The sequence below is a fragment of the Argiope bruennichi genome, chromosome 2 (genome assembly GCF_947563725.1).
Source record: "Argiope bruennichi chromosome 2, qqArgBrue1.1, whole genome shotgun sequence".
NCBI classification, from domain to species: Eukaryota; Metazoa; Arthropoda; class Arachnida; order Araneae; family Araneidae; genus Argiope; species Argiope bruennichi.
Genome location: NC_079152.1, coordinates 51,198,911 through 51,219,091, shown reverse-complemented (window position 1 = coordinate 51,219,091; position 20,181 = coordinate 51,198,911). Strand labels below are relative to the sequence as shown.

The 20,181-nt window shown below is 26.5% G+C and overlaps 2 protein-coding genes across 3 annotated transcripts; one reads left to right on the top strand and one right to left on the bottom strand.

The window, feature by feature from the left end:
- Positions 1-1,892: 1,892 nt before the first annotated feature.
- LOC129960335 (probable 39S ribosomal protein L23, mitochondrial) lies at positions 1,893-2,812 on the bottom strand. The gene has a single exon (XM_056073710.1). The coding sequence runs from the start codon at positions 2,619-2,621 to the stop codon at positions 2,169-2,171; it is 453 nt and encodes a 150-aa protein (XP_055929685.1). The 5' UTR covers positions 2,622-2,812; the 3' UTR covers positions 1,893-2,168.
- A 368-nt stretch (positions 2,813-3,180) lies between these two features.
- On the top strand, positions 3,181-17,993 carry LOC129961906 (transcriptional repressor p66-alpha-like). Of its 2 annotated transcripts, none has more exons than XM_056075533.1 (5): positions 3,181-3,287; positions 12,651-12,707; positions 13,130-13,754; positions 15,014-15,220; positions 15,457-17,993. In XM_056075533.1, exons 2-5 carry the CDS (start codon positions 12,679-12,681, stop codon positions 16,363-16,365), a joined length of 1,770 nt encoding a protein of 589 aa, XP_055931508.1. In that variant the 5' UTR covers positions 3,181-3,287; positions 12,651-12,678; the 3' UTR covers positions 16,366-17,993. The 2 variants fall into 2 exon arrangements, with proteins under 2 accessions (XP_055931508.1, XP_055931509.1); XM_056075534.1 differs by lacking the exon at positions 3,181-3,287 and adding an exon at positions 3,506-3,650.
- The last annotated feature ends 2,188 nt before the right edge of the window (positions 17,994-20,181 follow it).

The following is a 20,181-nucleotide window of genomic DNA, read 5'->3' as shown; positions in this document are numbered from 1 at the left end:
TTTTTTTTTTTTTTGTTTATCTGTTCATTGTTTCACTACCGGCAAAACTGTTAGATTTCTAAAAATAAAGTTATCAAACTTGACACAAATATTCTTAGAAAAATCAAAACATGTCCTTAAAGCAATTTTCTAACATTTGAATTTGTTGTAAGTTAGTCAAAAATAAAACATAATGGGTTTAGCGCTAACTTCTGAAAATATTATCAATTATACAGATAGTTACCAAATATATATAACATTAAATTAAACCACTTATGTCTTCAATGATACATTTAGCAGTATAATTTCCCCCCGATTTTAACAATTTTTCAACATGTTTTTACAAGACTTTCAAAGGTTATATTTGTCAGTATTTAAGTTAGATCTGTTTCCTCGTTTCATCAAAGCTTTAAATTATTTGAATTCCTTCTGTTGAAAAGGTTATATTACCAGTAACTTTTTAAATAAAAAAAAAAATTAAGCAATGAAAAGGTGGTTAGTAATCTTAATTTTACGAATATCAGGTTATCTTCCTCTTATCTTAAGTATAATATAACTTTTATTTCAGGATTAGATTTTTTATGTTTTATTTATTACGTGCACATAAATTATTCAGAAGATTTTCATAGCTTCTGAAAACTATAGATATTTTTAACTATGCATGCACAGTATTTAACAGCTCATAAATCAAACTACTCATCTACAGTTACATAATCTTATTAAATTCCAGAACAGATAAGAATTTCATTATAATTCAAAGAAATTTCAAGTATTAATATAGAGTATTTCAAATGCATTAATATAGACAACTAAATTTTTTTAAAAAACATATAAAATTAGAAAAAATCTTCACTTGCATTTTTAAGAAGTTTATTTATTTTTTTTTTTTTTCAAGAAAATAAGATTTTTTTTAGAAAAACTTTTTATTAAATTCAAGTAATTTATACCACAATTTTGCACCTCCAAATAATGATATCTAAAGCACATGCCCTACATCCCCATTCTAGTTATGTCACTGCTTGTAAGATAATATTATATAATATACTACTTGTAATTTTTCCCCAAACTTCATGTTTATTATCATACCAATATCATTTAAAATGGTGGATAACTTTTTTTTTTTTCAAATTCATTACAAGTCAGTTTTAAGTAATACACTATTTGTATTTTTATTATATCAAAGATTTACTTTTAAAATAGGAGTTTTATATTTCAACACTATTTTTTTAAATTATTTTTTAATAATTAGATAACATTTGTTTTAAGCTTATAATAAAAAAAGGTGGAAAAATGCAATTTTGACAAAAACTTATGTTTTAGCATAATCTGAATTTCAAAAGTTCAAGCTCAATTATAGTAAAATAAAATAGTACAATATGAAAAATTATAAACAAAATGGGTGAGTTGAGAGGAAAACATATTAACATGAAAGTTTTACATATTATATAATGATTAATTCATAATATATATAATGATCGATTTATGGATATTTGAAAAAATTATTTTAATTACAAAATGAAATGTACAGAAAAAAAAATCATGCAGTAATAAAAATGATTTTTAAAGTAATATCTTAAAATATGACAAAATTCTATCATCTTGCAATTTCTTATAACTTTAAATATGTTCCAAATTGATAAAAAAGTTTACTAAATGGTCAGAAGAAAACACTTATTTGACAATCAAAACTGTTTTATATTGACAAGTTATATCACTTTAAAAAATAAAATCACTGTTTTATTATTTAAAGTAGTATATATTTTGACTGAAGTAAGTGTTATATGTCGAGCTATTTTTAGGAGACATCCCAAACCATCATGAGCTCTACTCACCAATATATGGCTAATCAAGATTATATAATATATATAATACATATTACATTTTATATTCAAACTGTTTAATAAAGAAAAAAATTCTAACATAACAATTTCAATTTATTACTTTTCAAAATTAGATGACTTACAGCTATCTATCTCAGATTTTAAAGTTAAATAATTGCTACATGTTAATGAGAAAATTCTCATTTTTAAAAAATAAATACATCAAATAAAAATAAAATTTGTAAGTTTTAAGGTCATCTAAGATACATAACATTTGAGCTGAGAAACCTTTGTAAGAAAATTACACGAAGAAGTTTTTCTTCCAAACAAGAGCTAAACATTGCATTTAAAGTATTCTCAGTTAATTTATTATAAACCAAACCACGTTGGAACATCTTTACGATCCCAATTTCTTCGTCTTTGCTTCATAAGGTCAGCAGCTTGATCGAGCAACCTAGATTCATCTTCATCAACTTTATCTTTCTTCGCTTTAGGAAACAAATCAGGGAACTCAAATTTCATATCCTCCGGTAATGTTACATGAGCCATGCGATAATCTGGTTCTTTTATCAAATAATTTTTATGATTCCTCTTTATTTCTCCTTCGTAGAGCCTTGTCTGTACTTGACAAACAGGGACATTGTATATTTTTTCCAAGTAATTTTTTACATCATCATCTGTCATCTCAAGAGGTATGATAAACCGCACATGATTAGCAGGTTCATTAATTTTAGATTTTACTAATTTCATAAAAAAGTTTGGTAGAAATACTCTTAATCGTGGATTACCTTTCACGAAAGTTGGATATACTCTTGTTGACATTTTCCCAATTATGAAAACTATACTCAAAGGTGGAAAATTTGGAATACTTAAGAAATAGCTGTAATAATCATTAAATGAAATAAAACTAACAAAATATTCTATTTACAAACAAATCTTTTAGCCATGCTTTGCGCTTAAAGATTGCACTAATTCGCTCCGTCCGATTCGTTCTTTAGTTATGCGTTAACCAATGAAATCACGCGAGTTAATTATTATATTCAATGAATGTACATGATGGAGAAAACAAAAATACATCAAATAAAAATTGTCCTTGCAGTTCTTTTACTTTCTCTAGATAACTTTTTCTCTTATTTCTTACTTTTTTCCAAAACATAATTAAGTGCATTTTCGTATAATTCTTACAGAAGTTATTTTCTTTTTTTTTTCTGTGCTAATAGATAAAATTCGGAATCATCTTAATAAATTCTTTTTTTATAAAAGATAAAATATATTAAATTTAAAATTCGATTTTATCTGTAATCATTAATTGGATGATTTAGAATTATTTTTTCAACTTTCGTGCTCATCTAAGGCATCATTCTTTACTTTTTCCATTATGCTTCAATGATCTGGGCGGGGTTATGTTTTGTTTCATCTTTCATGTAGCCAATCGGCATAAAGTGTACTTTGTTACTTTTCATTTTTATGATCGTTCTGATGCTTTCTGTGAGTAACATTTTTTAAATAAAATTTTAAATTACGAAAATAATTTGTCACCCAAAATTCATCTTGTACATTACAATTGAATTGTATTACCTATTTTACTGACACTTTTCTTTTAATCAGTACACGTTTGTATATGGATGGTTATAACTCGTTAAGAGTCACTGTCTCCGGCTTGTGCCAGGACTATGTAATAAAACTTACTAAGTTTAAAACAAAACATTGAATTTATTTTGGATTTATACCTATCTTTAAATATCAAAAGTTATAGGATTTTTATTATAAACTTGAAATTTCAACAAAATGTTGTCAATTTGAAATTATTTCAGAAAACACATTTTTTTTTACAAATTAATTTTTTTAAGTGTAAGTAATTTTCTTTTTAAATAGTTGTAATATTTGCATTTCGGATCACTGTTTAAACGTGGCTTAAGTAATATTGATATTTTAAAGCAAAAGCATTTCTTAATTTCTTGTTAAATACATAATAGGCTTAGCACTTTCTTAAGAAAGTGCTAAGTTCTCAGAAACGAAGTAAATATGTATATTAATAAAATAGTATAATTAAAGACATTAGCCGAGTAATCGGTATGTTAATATAATTAAATCTATGCTTAAAAGTATTTCATTAATTTATCATACGTTTTAAAAGTACCGTTACTTAAATACATTGTACTTTTTCTGAATTTTTCGGCCTTATTTTGATTGCACAAAATAATTTTTTGTATTGATTATCATTTATTTGAAATAAATTATTAGTATTGAACTGTACTATGATTCTTTTTATAAGTATTGACTTTGTTTTTTTATGTTTACACTGTATAATTATCTGGTGTAAACAGAGTATCTTATATAATGTAAAAAATATTTGAATAGCTTAAAAACAAAAGTAAGATACATCAGTTTGATTTGATTCTAAACTTAAAATATGACACAGTTGTTTTTTCGTAAATTTGAAAAGTGAATTCAAGTTAAATGGTTATAAAATGATATTTATAATGCTTTGGTTTTACTTCAGATACAGCTGAATCTTTGAATCTTTATTATTTTTCTTATCTCAATTTTATATAGATGCTCACTTTCTTATTTTAACTATAAAATTACCAATTGTAACATATTATCCAATTTTTGCACTCATGCTCAGTGCTTTATTTTTGTATGTTATTGTATTCTGTTAAGTTTTTGTTGCCTATTTCTTACATGAATTTTTTCATTTACATAAATATTAAAAATATGCTATTAATATAAAAGATAACTTCGTAATATTAAAACATTTTCTTCATCCTTTTTATACATTTTAAATTGAATATTTATTCTGTCAACCATTAAAGTTACATTTTTAAAAAAATGTAGAATTAACAATTTATTTTTTCTGAAAAAAATAATAAAAGTACATATGAATCTAAGTTATTTAAATGTAATTAATTTTACACTCTTTGGATTTTTTTAATTTTAAAAAAATAGAAGTATATAATGGTAAATGTATAAAGTGATTCTCAAATAATTTTGATATTGTTCTGTCATACTATCTTTCTGCTGAGTTTTTCTTTTGAAAGGGTAAGAAATGAAAATTTAGATTTTTAAGCTTTTTTAAATATATACTCACTATAATTGCTTTATCTCAAATTGTCCAAAACAATATTTAGGTTTTTAAATGTACTATTGGGAAAAATCATAAATGAAACTCAGTACGATAATCTGATGCTAATGATGATTAATGAATTGAAGTTAAACTATATGCATCAAAAAAAAAAAGTTGCATCAAACTGAGATAAAAAAAATTTAATATAAAAAGTTTTCTGTAAATTTCTAAATTGTTTTGATTTTATTGAAAAAGTTTCCATCCTTTCTCTAGAATTGTCAAATTGAGGAACTTAAATTATTTCTGCTTAGCATCTTTTTATTTTAGTTTAAGCATTTGTGTGAGGCATTTATTATGGTATTTGTTTTGATATTAATTGCTGTTTTGATAACCTTTGAATAAATAGATAAATGAGATAAATTGCGGGTAGCTTCATTTTTTTTTATTATAATAAGATAAAAAACAACAACCCTGAATACATTATATAATCAGCTATATATCCTTTATTAAGCTGTTTTATTTTTGCTTTAGAAATTAGCAATTTACTTTTCTACTTCAGTAAATTTAATTCTTAAAACTTTATTTGGAATATTTCATATTATTTGATAATTGTTTTTAAACATATTTTATTCTCATTAAATAAAAAAGCAATTGTTATATATTCCGAATACATTATATAATCAGCTATATATCCTTTATTAAGCTGTTTTATTTTTGCTTTAGAAATTAGCAATTTACTTTTCTACTTCAGTAAATTTAATTCTTAAAACTTTATTTGGAATATTTCATATTATTTGATAATTGTTTTTAAACATATTTTATTCTCATTAAATAAAAAAGCAATTGTTATATATTCCGAATACATTATATAATCAGCTATATATCCTTTATTAAGCTGTTTTATTTTTGCTTTAGAAATTAGCAATTTACTTTTCTACTTCAGTAAATTTAATTCTTAAAACTTTATTTGGAATATTTCATATTATTTGATAATTGTTTTTAAACATATTTTATTCTCATTAAATAAAAAAGCAATTGTTATATATTCCAATTTTTTTCTAGATTAAATAGTTCTACAAATAAGTATTAACACTTAAAAAAAAGCATAAATATTATTGCAGTTTCATTGCTATTTGATTCTGACCATACATATATAGATATTAATTTCTGCTTTTTTAATCTTTTCAAGTTCGGTCATTTTCATATTTTAAATATTGATGATATTACTGTCATATTTGAAAGAATAAAAACTTATTAAATAAATGCAACATCCTTACCCATTCGCCTTATTTGTTCTCACTATTATTATTATTATTTAATTTGTTTCCTATTTCAGTTCACATGAGATATTCGGATACAATACAGGGAAATATGTCTTCTAAGTTTAAGTAGCTACTTGTTAAAAAAGTATCTTGAATTGAATTTAAAATTCTGTCAGAATGCAAAAATTACTTAATGAGTAAATTTGAATACTTGAATGCCATTTATTAATGGTTGGTATTTGATTGTATTGATTTCTGAAAATATAATATGAATTTGCATATTACTGTTAGATACTTTCAGTGCTCTAGAAAACAATTGGGGCATTTCATAATAAAATTTAAGATCAAAATGGAAAAAAGTTATGGCTAGAGAAATTTTTAATAAGATATATTTTGATTTGAATTAATTTTTAAAAATTATTATTTATATCAAAGTTTTCATTTGAATAAAAGAAAAGGAATGATTTTTGTAGAAATAAATTATTTTATAGTCTATTTTATTAGTACAGTGTATCTATTATTAGAAGGGAGATGATGTTTAATCATGTACAGACTAAATAGAGAGCGAAAAGTATGAAATAGAGTGCAAATCATAAAAACTCTTATAATAAATGTTGCAACATCTACATTATCATATAGTTTCTCAAAATAAATTTTCTGGATAACATGTGGTGCTTATCTCGAAGCCATTTTCTTGTGATACATGAACAATATCTCAAGCAAAATTAATAAGCAATTGTTAAACTAGTACATAAAAAAATTAGTACATATATTTCTGCTTAGCAGATATGTTAACAAAACTTTCTTTAAATGCCCACAAACTATTAGTAGGGAAATATTAACAAAAAAATTATGACTTTACATAACCTAGAGATAAGACATATTTCTTACCATTCAAAAATTTACAGTTGCAGTTTTAAGCTGTATCTGAATCAATTGCTTATTCTTTTAATTGACATGAATAGGAGGGTGAAGAATTTTGTATACATGTTAGTTGAGTTGCAAAGTTAAATGCATTAATTCTTTAAAGCCAATTTCTTCTTCATTAAATGACAAATGCTTGATCATTGGAATCATTATTAAATTATTCAGCTTATATGTTAATGGTTTATGATAAAATAGATTTTACATCTTTTGTATTTTTTTTTAAATCTCTTAAGTAAAGCCATTCTGTTTTATTCTTTTGAAATACTAAATATTAATTAAATAAATTTATCAAAGAAATTTGATTGTATCTGAAAAATATTTCAATTTTAAGTACCTGTCATGAATAGCATCTTCGCTACTAAAAAGGATCTAAATAATATTTTTAATTCTCTTCACTCTTTTGGGTTTTTTAGTATTTATTTATTTGAAATTTTTGCTTTTTCATTTCTTTATAAGTATTCTATAATTAAGTGTAACAAATATTTTTTGTTGCATTATTCTCAGTGCCACATTTATATTTTCAAAATAATAATAGATAATCCGGGCTTTGAATGTTAAAATGTATCTCTAAGTGTCTTTTTTTTTTTTTTTTTTTTTCCTTTCCCTTTAAAGTTTTTTTTTAATAATATTACCCTGAACTTTGGAATGCATTTTAAAGCATTATCCATTTTATTCTCTTTTGGAAAATTGCCAAATACTTTTTCATTCTGGTATTTTTTTATATTCTATTATTCTGTTAAGCAAATAAAATTATTTCCTGATCTTAAGACTTCCTGAGATTTTGTTTCTCTCATTTATTATATCTCATTTATTCATTTTGTAGGTTATTAATTTTTTTATTGAACTGATCTCCAGATCCTGAGGCTCTTTGAAGTTTACTGTCATCTTTGCTTTTCCATTTTATTTTTATCTCCATCCTTCTTTTAATCTCAGCAATGAAGCTCTCTACCTGGAGCTATCACTATTCTATTTGCTTTCTACTTTTCATAGGCTTCTAAAACCTCCTCATGTTGGCATTTTATATCAACTCATTAGATGGATAGTATATTGTGGTTCTTGATATATCAACTTGGCTGTGCCTTACCACTTGAATGATTAATCTGCTACGGATAAAGCAAAAGTCTTTCTCTTGGGCTTGGTTTTATGGATGTCACTGTTATCAGGAAAAATTCCTAGCGTATAGAGTTGTTTATGGTAAATGCTAAAGCAAGAATACTCCAGTGCTGGTAGCTTGATGGGTTCTGTGGAGCATAGTACTATTCAGGCCTAAATACTGAACAATGTTATATTCGAAAGAAAATGCGACTTCCTTCAGTGGATAGCAAAATATTTCAAATTTTCTCTATTCACATTTTAATTTTTTCATCATGTAATACGAATCTTGTGACGATAATTTTTGTGGTGTTTCTCCATCCGTAAATAAAATGTCCATATCAAAACAATTGATGAAGCTACATGTATTAAAAGCTACAACCTGGTGATTTACTTGTTGAAGTCTTCTCTTGTAAACAATTGTAAAATATTTCCAAAGTGAAATTAAAGCAATCAATTGAATTTTTGCTTTTTTTCACAAAATTGAACTTTTTCAAAGATGTTATCACTTGTGAATGATTTGCATGTTCCTAAAGAAGAAATCAGAGAATAACTGTAAAATCAGAGTTGAACCATGTATGGTATGTAACTATATGGAGGGATGATCAATTGTTAAACGATACTAAACATCTTGTATTTATGTTTGGTTGTGCAAAAATTATCTGAATGTATTAAAGCAGAGAATATTCATCTCTTTGTCTGAGCCAATATCTCCCAACTCACCACTGTGTTTCAAGTACCAGTGTTTGGGCATTTTTAAATTTTTGTACTTTTTTTTATAGTAAAGTATTGTTAAACTTTGTTTAGCATGCATCTTGCATAATGAACAAAGCAAAATTTAAAGTGGCTCTTTTTAGGAGCGACGTTTTGCAGAAAAAGTGGCGAAAAAACACTGACATTACAGGATATACTGGCTAGTGTCAGTTTATATTCAGTGCCTGTTTGAAGCAAACTCTTATACACATTGAGGAAATTTTGGCGAGATAGCATTATTGAATTCGGCTCCGAGGGATTTGAGCATATGTATTTAGAGCCTTTATTGAAGAAATTGTGTCTACATCTAAGATTATGGGGCTAAAGTAGGTAGCAATGACATTGATAAGCTGGTGAAAGAACATAGCCAAAACTAATAACAAGCTTATGGAGCTGCTGTGTCACAGCAGAAGGCTGCAAAGGATTTGGTCATTAGAATAAGAAGTATTAGACACAATAGAGTAACAGCTTTCGAGTGAAATAAGGAAAATTATTATATCATACATTGAGTAGCCTCATCCTAATAAGGCAGTAGCTATATGCAGTACAAATTCATTTAATATAATGTCATGTCTCATTTTGACCAAATTTTGAAGCCAAAGAGAATTGTTTTGAAACAATTTTCTTGTTAAAAAGTGTGCATTATAAATAATAAACTATATTATCATAAATTTATCTTAATATTAAGTCAGATTTTTTTTACTTAGAAAGTATTTCACATTACAAGTAAGGTTTGGGAATAGTTAAGAGAAATTCCACTATACTAGGTATACTGCCGTTTTACCTAAAATTGCTTAGTTTACAAGTTTGTAAAAGAAGTCATTGTAACAAAAATAAAAGAACATTTGTATCTAGAAGCTTGGTAATTGGTTTCTTCTAAACATCTGTCCCAAGTACTAGCTTTGCTTTCATGGGTTAGCCCATAACTAAACCATCAAAATCTTAAAGCTTTCATAAAAATTCCACTTTGGATAAAGCCCTTAACTTCTAAACACACACAGTTCCTTTCTAATCTAGCCCTAACTATTATTTAAGTTCAAAAAATGGTCCCATCTGATCATGTAATGCATCTTCACAGGACTTATCTGATTTTAAAACAGTTACAAAAAAGACAAGAATTTGATTGTCTAAACAAATTGATTTTTGAAAAAAATGCACTAAATTTTGAACACCTTACTTTTAAAGACTGGCTGCTGCTCCACATTCAATAAATGTAAATGAGTCCACAGTTACTGATGAAATTGAGTCATCATTTCTGAATGCCAAAACTGAATCTATGTTGTTGACAATATTTCTAATCCCAAAACTGTATTGAAATTGATATCATATACTATATTTTTATTGATTTATAAATTTTATAAGATTTTGATATTTCTAATAATCATTACAAATATATTGTAATTTTAACAATTTCGTATGCTACCTTGTATCTGTATATGTATCGTATGTTTCACACAATATAGCTAAATCTAGTTATTGCCCTAATAAACTACAATAACCAATCAAATCTTATTCAACAAAATCTTATGTGTGAATGATATAAATTGTTCAAAGAGGTAATTTTATTTTGTCCTTTTGATTTATATGGAACCGTCTAGCAAAAATCAGATTTTTAATTAATAGTTTTTATCAAAAACATTATTTTCATAACCTGATGATGCCATTTGATGACTCTGGTCTTGATAAAAGCATAATTACATAAATGTTGTTTTTACACGAAAATTTCAAGTAAAACTATGATTTATGAGAATAATTTTTACAAAAATTATTAAAACCTTTCTTTATTATCTAAAATCCATTTAAAATTTTTAACATTTCAAAACTATAATTATGTAATTAAATTTAAGAAATTTACCAGACATATAATAATAAATTTTTCTTTTCTGTTGTGCAGCACTTTGTATTTATTAATCCCCCCTCCCCCTATGCTTGTTCGCTCACAAACAAATGAAAAATAATTCTTTTTTATTCAGTTTAGAATTTTTAATTTTCAAATTGAAGAAATGGAATAATTTTGTAGTGTAATGTTAAATAACAGAAATTCCTATGTAATCCTGCTATCTTAGATCCATTTATTTATTTAATTTCTTTGTTTCATTATATAACTCTTTGGTAATTCTTTACATGAAGAAGTTGTTAGCAGATATATATGTCTATGATACAGAGGATATCACTGTCAATTTTCACTGGAAGTATAGAAAAAAGAATCTTGCATTCTAAAATAAATTCTCTTTTTATTATGTTATAACTTTCTTATCACTTAAATTTATAGATTTGTTGGGAAGTATTTTGCATCATTTGATACTTAGTTTTTATCAATTATTGGACAAAGTCCATGTGCTTCTTTCCTCTGGCTCTTTGACAGACATTCTCAGTCTCATTAAGAAACAGAGTCCTGCTATGCTAGCAAATATTTCATCTTACTTCCACATAAAAAGCTCAGAATTAGGGCAGCAAAACCCCATAGAAAGAAAATTTATATTCTGCCTAAAAAAATTGCATCCCATCCTTTTACATTAGGCTGCTTTGAAATCTTGTTTGAAGTCTCTTACTAAAACTTCAAATTTTGTCAAATCTTTTAATTCAATTCAGAACTTTATTTTAAATGGCTTCTGTAACAAGTTTTAAAATGTTCTATAGTTAAATTTCTGAGTTTTTCACAATTTTCCTCTGTATTGAGGAAATGTGCATAGGTATTTAAATCAGGTTAGTACATTATTTGTAATTTGGATCTCGAGCATTTTGACAATTTTTCTTAATCTTTGTCCATTAGAAGGTGTTTTCTTTTCCTTAATTTTTTTTAATTTGCTTGAAGTTGTGCAGTTAATGATAAAATTTAGCCTTATTTCTTTTATATTCCATTGCATTACTAGCATAAATAATTGTCTTTATCACTAGATCCTCTTTTTGTACGGGGAACAAAAGCAAAATAACTACACTAAAATTTTATCTCATTGATGTCATTAGAGACAATAAACTTTTATCTGTAAATGGATATATCAGTTTAAATAATTTCTTTTAAATATTTGAACTATCTGAAAAAGGTTTCCTCCATATACATAAAAATAAGTTGTTGTGTTTTTTTTTTACATACAAAATCTAATTTATATCATATTTTTTATTGTCATGATAATATATTTAAATTGTGATACAAAACCGAGTATTGGCAATGGCATCTTATTTAAAAGTCATCTATATACCATTGTGATGAAAATTACAATGAATGAATCGATCCCATTAGAGATTCTTTGTTTTCAGATTGTGCCATCATTTTAAACTAGGATAAATTTGATCTCACTGCATAGTTTTATCAAATCGAAGTAGATTACAGAAATATCTTAGCTAGTGAAATGACCAACTCCAGAATATAAAATGGGCACTCTGCATTGATATTTCTAGAATCAAATGGCATTCAAAAAAGTATATGCAATATTATATACAAAATTATAAACATTATTTAAATAGCAATTTTATTAATCGTGTTAAATCTGATATTTTCCCATTTTGTTCCCTAATACTGAAGTTTCAATACAGCTACAAAAAAAAGACCCTTGTTAAAATACTTGTTTAAATTCTTCTCATTACTGAAAAACTTGTAAAAATAAAAATAAAAAAAAAGTCTCTCTCTCGCAAACACACACACACTTAAAAAATTGTAAATTAATTTTGTAAACCAATTGTAATATTTCTTTAGTTTTTTTTTGTTTTTAAATCTGATTGTTGAATAATAAATATATTTTTTGTATCTAGGTTTTTTCTGAAGTTTCTGCTGAAAAAGATGAGCCATGCAATTGTTCCACAAGCAAAGTAAGTTCTTGTGTAGTTTAAAATTATGCATCTAAAATAATTTTCCATAATTAAAATATATTATTTTCTAAAGCTTCCCACCTTTCATTTAGCTTTATCTTTCTGGAAATAGGCTTTGTTTCCTGCAACAAATTAAAATAAAATAAGGATTTTAATTGCTCTTAAAATCAATAAAGAAAAATGCCAGACATAAATAAAATGTTTCTGATTTTAAAGCTGATTGTTCATTCAATTAAAAATAATGCTAATAATAAAACTGTTTTGTGAAAGAATTTATGGGAAGTAACACTTTGTAAAGTAATTGTTGTTACAAAACCTTTCATCTTTTAAGATCTTAAAATTTTGTATGGATTTTTTTGTCTCACTTTTTAGTTTTTTTATATCGCTGATGATTGCTTATTATTATCATTATTTCTTTTAAGGAGAAGTCGAGGACGCCCAAGAAAAAATGTCAGCCTTACAAACATCAGCAGGCTTCAGTCCCACCCTCCACGTTCAAATGGTCCAACTAAAAGAAAAATAATTGAAGAAGCTTCAGATGAAATCCAAATAATTGACTTTAATGGATTTGAGAATTCTCATCCTAAAAAGCCTAAATCTGATGATGGTTCCATCCAGCCTACTCGATCTCAACCCCCACGTAGAGCTAGGTATACTGAATCGTATGGAGGATCTGGTGTAGATGTTGTTGTAATTTCTGATGATGAACAAAATGAGGAAAGTGAATCTGAAAGTGATTCTGATTGTAGTCCCATTCCCTCACCAGTCACTAAAGTTCTATCTAAAGAAGAACAGGAAGAGTGGGAATTAAACATTGAAATACTGAAAAAAGATCTAAATGATGAAGAAATGAAACTTGTATTGCTGAGGAAATTGCGTGAAAGTCAGAAAACTAAAGATTTGAAACATGAATCTAATGGTAGTCCCCTGCCTACAGTACCTGGGCAGTTGCCTAACAGAACTTCATTGACTTTGAAAGGTGGTGTTCAGATTCAGCCTCTTCCCAGCAAGCAACTTTTGACTTCCAAATATGTTTCTCCTAAAAGAGTATGTTTTCTTATATTTGATGCATTAATTTTTGAAACTATTGTTTTAATTTGAACTGTGACTAATTAAATTTATTTTATTCTCAGTCCAATGAATTAAAATTTAAAGCAACTTTGCTATTTTAAAAAATTCTGTTCCAATTAAAATCATATTAATTTGTTAACTCTGTAACATCAAATTCTATTAACTAAGGAATTAAAAATAAAATAATTATTATCCAACTGGAATTTACTCAATCTTCAATTTTAAAAGATGCTTTAAAATTTTGTTTGTTTGCAGGACAATTTAGTTACAAAAAAGAAGGCATGTGCTAATGCTAGAACTTATTATATTTTGCAAAAAAAATTTAAAATTAGGGGGCGTTGCCTCTTGCCTTCTATCTCTTGCCAATCCTGATGTTCTCCTCGAATCATGCATGTCTTTAGTTTAGGTTTTCCTGAGGGATTGATTCTTGCTGTCTAGACAACAAAAGCTAAAAAAAAATGCTTTAAAAATTTCTTTAAAAAAGAATTTTAGTATTAATTAAAATTCAGAAGAAATCTCATCATAATTTTAACTTTTCCACAAGAATAAAGAATTGAAATGTAGAATTAAAAAAAAAAAAAAATTCTTTCTTTGCATTTTTTTCTTCATCTGATATTGTTGGATGCCTCATTACTATTTTATAAAAAGAATGCAGGTTTAACATGTGTATTGCTTAGGTACTCAGATAATTTGCTGTTAGGGAGACAAAAAATTTCTGTTACACGAAAATGGTAAACTGAAAACCTATTCATTAGTGTTATGGCAAACAGTATAACTAAAAGTAGAATTAACAAATAATATTGTTTTAAGCTTGGTTGTTGTTAATTGAAGCATTGCTTTTCCTTTTTTGTTACCTATTCACTGTCGAATGCAATATAAATATTACTAAGAAATAATAAGAATTTTCATTAAATATTTCAACAGTGTTGGCAAAGCAAACCTCAAATGTCACGAGTCATGTGATTCGCTATCACCAGCTGCAATGTTTACATAAAATTTTTTAAATATATTATTAAAAATAGATATTTACTCATTCTTTCCTTTTTGTGATTTCCTTACTGATTTATAAAATTATCAGGTTCAATTAGCATGACCTTTTTATTCAAAGAATTATTCTACTTATAAATTTAAATTAGTAAAAATTCTGAAGCTATAAATTTTGAATTGAATGCATACATCTATTTTCACACTAATAACCACCAATTCTTCAAGTATTTTGTATTTATTGTTTACAGGAAATTAAACAGGAAGCACCACAGCCCAAGCCAAGTAATGTACCTAAACCTCTACCAACCTTCAAGCCTATTCATCCTGCATATAAACCTGGAACATCAGATTCAAAGAGCAGTCCTATCCCACTGACTGCAGAAAAGCTCAATTCCAACCATCTTCATCAGTATCCTCTGCTTAAAAATCTATCAAACCAAATCACTATTACTCCTGTAAGTAATCCTTTACTTTATTAGCACCCTTCTGTTATAAGTCACTTGTTTACTTATAGCTATCTCTTTATGCTGAGCTCAGAAACATTTTTGAAATACTATAGAAATTTGAAAAAGATAATTATCTGCTATCATTTTCTTTTTATCATATATATTGTTATGATGAATGAATATGGCTTACAACCTTTGTATATGGTAATTTTATTATGAAAGTTATTATAACTTTACTTTTCTAGGTTCCTCCTACTCCAAGCTCCAGCACAAGTGCTAAACAACAGCAACCACAGGAGGAAAAGGTTGATATGGAAACATTGCAGCAACGGCAAGCTGCTGCAAAATTAGCCTTAAGGAAACAACTTGAAAAAACTCTTCTGTCAATTCCTTTGCCGAAGCCTCCACCTTTGAAAATTAATTTTTTTCCCAATGCCAACAGCATAGAATTCCTCTGTTTGTTAGGCTTAGATTTTGTGGTTGATTTCTTAACCAAATCAAAAAAGGACACGCATCAGAAAGACCCTCTAACATGTGCTCAGTGTTCGACTGATTTCACATGTGCATGGAAATGGAAAGAAGTGGACAAGAATGGCAAAAAAGCATATGACGTATTTTGTGAAGCATGCATTAACTCCAATATCCGAAAGGCTTTAAAAGCACAGCATACAAACAATTTGAAAGCAGCTTTCATTAAAGCTCTCCAGCAGGAGAAAGAAATAGATCGCCTTGCTTCCTTGCCAATGCCAAAATCTCATTCCTTGCCACGTGAGGCTCGACAGAGCCCTCGTCTACCTGCTCCTGCTCATCAAGTAAATCATTCTTCATCTACATACACGATTCAAAAACCAGGGGTGGCAATGCCGTACATTCCGAAAGCAACCCCAGCTTTGAACCATGCAACTTTAGCACAACTTCAAAAACTGACTCCTCAATATCAGTCATTATTACAAGCACAAGCCCAACAGTTGTTATCTTCTGGCGTGCCTTTGCATCCTAGTGTATTGTCATTTTCACCATTTATGACTCCAAGTCCAAATCATAATCGAGGTAAATCCACTTCAGGTCAGGCAGATAGTCGTAGGCAGCATTATCGATCAGACAGAGTTCAATCTCCTTCAATACCTCAAGCTTCATCCAGCTGGAAAGCATGAGGAAATCGTACAACTTATACATATTTATCATTGATATCTTTCTTTATTTCCTGTATTCCAATAAGAAAAATTAACTTTATTTCATGCGCATAGGTCATTCCTTGTTTGACTTTTTCGCATAAATTTATTTTTGTGAGTTATTGAAGTAAATGTAATCATTATTCTTAGAAGGAGTTATCTTATAGATAAAGAAAAGAACACAAGGATTTTTTCCCCCTGTTTGTTTATGCAATTTCTTTATCAACTAGCTGTAAATAGAAATGGAAAGAATTAATAGAACAGAAGTATTATGGAACGAATTCTCATTAATAAAAATTCATCCCCTTTTCAAAATATCTTTTAATTCGTTTTAAAGCCCATTTTAACGATATTATATTTTTATTTTATAATATATGAAAAAGAAAGTTTTGATTTTTAAATAAAAGCCCTTCATTTACTAAAACAGAAACAAAATAGAGTTTTGAATCAAAAACTATATTCCTGTATATAACATATATCTAGATAAATTGAAATATTTATCTTTGAAGACTTTTTTTGTTAATTTAATATTTCTATTCAAAAATTTATCACAGATGATTTTGAATACTCTTATTATTTCTGTTCTCTTTGCCAGTTTATAAAGACTCTTCTTTATAAATGACTCGGAAGCTTGATTTCATGGTAATTTCATTAGTTAATTTTTTATAACTCTGTGAAGAACATATATAAATAGTTATTCAAACTTTGATAAGGTATGTTTTCTATTATTGGTATAATTTATGAAGCTATAATTTCATGTAAGAGTTGTTCAAAGCCATATAAAATTTCTACAAAGTCTTAAAATAGTTTTGTATAACTATCGTTTTTAAGATTTTGCTGTTATCTTTCTTTCAGTTATGAAAAAGTGTACATTCTTAGTACATTTAAGATTACAGAAAAATACCTCATAAGTGTCTTCTGTTATGTCAATGCTAGATGAAAAAGTGCTTGAAATACTTTTTTGTAGGTGAGCAATGGTCACAACAAAGTAGATTTCTAATGCTCTCTAAATTCAGAGAGTATTTAAAGGGAACAATTTAATATTATATAAATTTGTTATATTGTTTTCTCATTGACTGTTTTGTCTTCTTCTTCCCTTTTATATCTTATAGTACAAAAAAGACTGCTCTTCAGATAGCAAACTAATGTAATAAATTATCATATTACAATCATGCTTGGAAATAAATCATAAATTTTTACATCATAGTTTTATGAAACTCATCTGACATGTGTATGTGTCCAAAAGTGAATATTTGTACATTTTCAGTTATTAGGTTTTATGTATGTAATATATGAATACATTTTGGTTTCAACATCTCTTACCAACAGAAATATTTTTAACTAAAAAAACTTTTTTAAACAAATATATTGTACAGAAAGTTCATGTTTTAGGTTTAACGTACAAACTGTTTTGTAACAACTTTTTCTATGGAATGGCCTCATGCTGATATGTTTAAATAATAGAATTCATTAAGTTTTAAATAATGTGCTGTTTGTTAAAGTAGTGCTCACCATTTTAATTATCGTGGAGTTTGTTACACAGGATTGTATATAAATTAGTAGAACCATACCAAATCTATAATAGAATTGGAAATAAATTTATAACTTTCTATTGTGTTTATTTTTTTCAAAAACTATTTACTAACATTTACATATTAGCTAGTAGGACAAAAGTTTTAAACTTTAATATATATATATATATATATATATATATATATATATATATATATATATATATATATACAGTTTTTACTGTTGAAAAAATATTTTTTTCTGTGATTTTTTCTCTCCATATAGCTATTTGGCATTAGCTTTCTAAAAAATTTTTCTAATATATAAATATTTAAATATCTTTTACATGCATCTCCTTGTAAAACAGTAACAACAACAAAAGAAACTATAAATCATTTCTATATGGAAATTTTAGTGTGTTTCAAAGAAATAAATTGTTGAATTATATAAACATAAATAATCCTAACTAAAAAGAAATTCAATTAAAAATAATTAAATATCAAACTTTGATGAAATTTTTCAAATTAAGAGAATTTTATAGATGTGTTTTGAAAAATGTGAAAGATGATTATGTGCTGGTCATATTAAAGAAGTTGCATTTTTACCTACTTTTTAATTTTTCAGAATTCTGGTCTTATATCATAAAGTCAGGACGAATTTTTAAAAAAATTCCTTTATTTATTTTATTTTTTAATAACTGTTTTTATTCTGTTCATGATTATTTATTTTCAATGAAAGCAATCTAGAATGTCACAAATTTTAAGAATTCTAAAGTTGCTTGTTTAGAATGAAATTTGTTTTTAAGGGTGCTTTTGGAGAAAAACAAAGCAAAAAAAAAAATTAAAAATAAGTGGGTAAAAGTGAAAGAACTTTCTGACTTTTATATAAAAGATATTACTTTTCATTCTAATCAAAGGTCATATTTACTTGAAACTGTTAATATATTAAATACTTTAAAGATATGAATTTAAGAAATAATTCTTAATTTGCATAGACATCTTGCTTTCCGATAAATTTTGTGTAAATATTTTAAGAAATAATATGCAAATTTCCAAAAAAAATTCTTTATACGAAGGTGATACCGTTGCTTGGACTATTTTATGCTTTCAGTTTGCTTTTAAATATTGGAAACTCGTGTACACCCGAAAATACTATACTTCATAGCAATTTGATCGTGACAACACTTACTTTCAAGATATTTATGCAAATGGGAATTTCTCAAAATATTAATGCAAATGAGAAAACAAGATTTAACCAGACATCAATTAAAACAATTATTGCCCTATTTCTCCACACAATCTTGCCGAGCCTCCAAAACAAAAGCGGTAAAAGTAAAATAACTTTCTGATTTTTAACTACCTACTTTTTAATTTTTCAGAATTCTGGTCTTATATCATAAAGTCAGGACGAATTTTTAAAAAAATTCCTTTATTTATTTTATTTTTTAATAACTGTTTTTATTCTGTTCATGATTATTTATTTTCAATGAAAGCAATCTAGAATGTCACAAATTTTAAGAATTCTAAAGTTGCTTGTTTAGAATGAAATTTGTTTTTAAGGGTGCTTTTGGAGAAAAACAAAGCAAAAAAAAAAAATTAAAAATAAGCGGGTAAAAGTGAAATAACTTTCTGACTTTTATATAAAAGATATTACTTTTCATTCTAATCAAAGGTCATATTTACTTGAAATTGTTTATATATTAAACATTTTAAAGATATGAATTGGAGAAATCATTCTAAATTTGCTTTCTCATAATTTTTATGTAAATATTTTAAGAAATAATATGCAAATTTCAAAAAAAAAAAAATCCTTTATACGGAGGTGATACCATTGCATGGACTATTTTATGCTTTCAGTTTACTTTTAAATATTGGAAGCTCGTGTATACCTGAAAATGCTATACTTCATAGCAGCAATTTGATTGTGACAACTCTTACTTCCAAGATATTTATACAAATGGGAATTTCTCAAAATATTAATGCAAATGAGAAAACAAGATTTAACCGGACGTCAATTAAAACTTGATTATTGCCCTATTTCTCCACACAATCTTACCGAGCCTCCAGAAACTCACCAAAAGTCTGCAAGCTTGTATAAGTACAAAATTTGATATAGAACAATTTTTAGAATTGCAAAAAAATTTTCGATTACATTTGGTGAAAAATTCTCTCCCCCCCCCCCTTCCTGAGAATAAAGGATTCAACTTTGCCATTAATTTTAATTCGGGTCCAAGTAGAAAGAAATAATCCAAGTCAATTCATTATCCAAAAGAACCAATTAGGAATT

Excerpts from the sequence above, each read along its gene's own strand:
- LOC129960335 (XM_056073710.1), bottom strand. The coding sequence starts at position 2,621 with ATGTCAACAAGAGTATATCCAACTTTCGTGAAAGGTAATCCACGATTA.
- LOC129961906 (XM_056075533.1), top strand. The coding sequence starts at position 12,679 with ATGAGCCATGCAATTGTTCCACAAGCAAA. Across the intron at positions 12,708-13,129 it reads GCAATTGTTCCACAAGCAAA|GAGAAGTCGAGGACGCCCAA; the intron begins GTAAGTTCTTGT and ends ATTTCTTTTAAG. Across the intron at positions 13,755-15,013 it reads AATATGTTTCTCCTAAAAGA|GAAATTAAACAGGAAGCACC; the intron begins GTATGTTTTCTT and ends TATTGTTTACAG.